The 2,730-nt window shown below is 53.3% G+C and overlaps 1 protein-coding gene across 1 annotated transcript in view; it reads right to left on the reverse strand.

Moving 5' to 3' along the window:
* Positions 1–223: 223 nt before the first annotated feature.
* Positions 224–2,730, reverse strand: part of LOC103797638 (disco-interacting protein 2 homolog B-like) — a gene marked incomplete at both ends in the record, with an annotated part of 6,207 nt that continues 3,700 nt past the window's right edge. The window contains 5 exons of the mRNA XM_009069860.1: positions 224–401; positions 878–952; positions 1,523–1,580; positions 1,704–1,765; positions 2,240–2,410. Coding sequence (XP_009068108.1) covers positions 224–401; positions 878–952; positions 1,523–1,580; positions 1,704–1,765; positions 2,240–2,410 — 544 coding nt within the window. The remainder of the gene's footprint in view (positions 402–877; positions 953–1,522; positions 1,581–1,703; positions 1,766–2,239; positions 2,411–2,730) is intronic.

Genomic DNA, 2,730 nt, shown 5'->3' on the forward strand with positions numbered 1-2,730 from the left:
AGCCTTCCTGCCTTCCAGCAGATCCACCATCTGTACACTTGCTGATGGTGCACTCAATCCCCTACTCTAAATCATCAATAAAGATATTAAAGAGAACTGCCTAGTTCTCTTTAATATCTTGGGCATCATGAGATGCCCAAGGGTCCCTTCCTGAGCTTGCCCAGCTGCCTGTGGGTGCTCAGAGGTGTGTGAAGCCCTGCAGAAGGCTCTGGGTGCTGCTCACCTCCACTGGCTGCCGTGAGCTCCGTGCGGCGCACGAAGCCCAAGTACCCTGTCCTGGCCCACAGCGTCTGCGCCGCGTCGCCGAAGCTCAGGCGAGTGTTGAAGTGATCAGCCTGCAGGGTCTCGTTGTCATAGATGGTGTAGTAGCCACTGGCTGTGTGGGGGCTGTTCACCCAGATCTGTGCAGGGAGGGGAAAACAGTCTCATCCATCACTGCACATCCAGAGATCTGCTCAGTGTTCAGGAGTTGGGATGGAGCTTAGAGATCATCCAGACCCAACTCCCTGCCCTGGGCTGGGACACCTCCCACCAGAGCAGGTTGCTCAAGGTTTTATCCAACTTGGAATGAACATGCAGCAGGTGATGAACTGTAACAAGAAGGTTCTGTTTTTATCAAAGATTTTTTGGATGAGAAAGTGGATTTCATTTAGCTCAAACCCCAAATATCCTCTAGAACCTTCAAAATGCATCCTGAGATGTACTTTCCCAACTGAGGATTCACTGAGCAAACAAACTACAGATTTTCAACATGTGAAGTGCAGAACTGTCCAGTGATCTGTGAACACAGATCCATGTATAGGAGTGTGTGACCCTCAGCAGGGAACAGCCAAGGAGCAGCAGCAGAAGGTCCCCAAGGAGCAGAACCTGCACTTACCTCCCCAAGGTGAGAATCTCCCAGAGGACCTTTTGTCTCCGGGTTGACAATGACCACTTTGACTCCAGGCAGGATCTAAAGAGCACAAGGAGCAATGTGTAATCCCTGTAGGATTATCTCCAGGCACAAGGAAACACAAATGCTGCTCATTCAGGGCAGGATTTCACCCACAGCCATCACAAACAGGGACAAAGCAGGACAGGACCAGGACAGTGGGGCAGGACAAGGGCATGGATGTGTTCCAGGGCTCAGGGGCCACCCAGGTAAGGTTTTCTGGGCCTGCACATGCTGCTAGAGCTTGATTTTGAGGGATTCAGAGAAAAAACTACTATGAACCATTTCTGTTAATCCACGAGGGACTAAGAGCAGCAGCAAATCCTCAATACAGGCTGATTGCAAGGACAGCACAGCCCACACTTCTGATACAGCTCATTTACTGCCAGCAGAAGCAATTCTCCCAACAGCTTCAGCAAAACACACTCCCAAATCAACAGGTCCTTCAAGATAAACCAAATTCACCTCCCAAAGGAGCAGAGCAGCCACCCCCTCCCACGCTGTGCCACAGGACTGTCCTCCCCAGCACAGCCCAAGGGACCTGGGGAGTGTGTGGGCTCCATCCCTGGCTCTGGGGCTGACAGGAATTACCTTCCCAGACTCAGAGAGCAGCAGGCTCTGTGGAGCTCCTCGTTCCACCAGACGCACTCTGAGGGGGCAGAAAACATTGCCAGGGGCTAAGAGAGCTGCAATCTCCAGCCAGGTGTGACAGCTCAGTGTCACCACTGCATTTTATGGAGTTCTTAAGTTGGTTTAAGGGAACTCACTGTACCTGTCATGTCTCAGGGATTTCAGGTCTACATACACCGTGGTGGGATCAGGTCCAGATGTTCCCTGAGGAGTTAACAAAGCCATTAATGTATCCACAGCAGACAGGGAGCTTCTGCCTGAGCTCAGCAATGTTTCCAGGGGGTTTACAGGCAGCAAAATCCCTGCTCACATCCTCCCCCCTCTGCAGCTGCACCGAGGGAAACCTTTTGGTGAACAGGTGAGTCTGTAGCACCTGCATGGAAGGAGCTCTGGGGAGGGGGAGACAGCCCAAACCCTCTGAGCCATCAGCCTGAAGCAACCAGGCACAGTTTGTGTGGCAGTAAACATTTCTCCCACGTCATGTTGCAGTTGCTGTGAGCATCTGTGGTTTAATCTGGCAGCTGAAAACAAGAGAAGCTGCTTAAACCCTGTGCCAGCTGTTCTCCAGGAGCAGATGTTGGGCTGCAGGAGTGTGTGTAGATGAGGGAGTTTGAGGTAGGGAACACAGCTAAGCCTGGATCTGGGGTCTGGGACAATGGGAGCAGCAGGAAGGGTTACCTGTAAACAGATGGCCACATTGACTCGGGAGCCAAAGGTGGTGCTCACAGCCCTGGAGGAGAGGCCAATGTCCTTGAAGAGTTTGGAGAAGGAATGGGTGAGGGCAACACGTGGCCGTTCCTCCGCCACCACCACACAGGTCCGGACACAGGACAGGTTAATGCCTCTGGCCTGGGGAAACAGGGATGAGGCACAGGAATTTCAGAGAATCAGAGTGTGTGAAGGGGTTGGCATGGAGCTTAGAGGTCACCTAGTGCCAAACCCCTGCCCTGGGCAGTGACACCTCCCTCCAGAGCAGGTTGCTCAAGGCTTTGGCCAAACTGGAATGAACACTGCCAGGGCTGGGGCATTCACAGCCTCCTTAGAGCATCCACTGCCTCCCTGGGGCATCCACTGCCTCTCTGGGGCATCCACAACCTCCCTGCAGCACCCACAGTCTCCTTGGGCATCCACAGCCTCCTTGGGGCATCCACAGCCTCCTTGGGCATCTA

Source organism: Acanthisitta chloris, unplaced genomic scaffold, assembly GCF_000695815.1.
Source record: "Acanthisitta chloris isolate BGI_N310 unplaced genomic scaffold, ASM69581v1 scaffold38612, whole genome shotgun sequence".
Taxonomy (NCBI): domain Eukaryota; kingdom Metazoa; phylum Chordata; class Aves; order Passeriformes; family Acanthisittidae; genus Acanthisitta; species Acanthisitta chloris.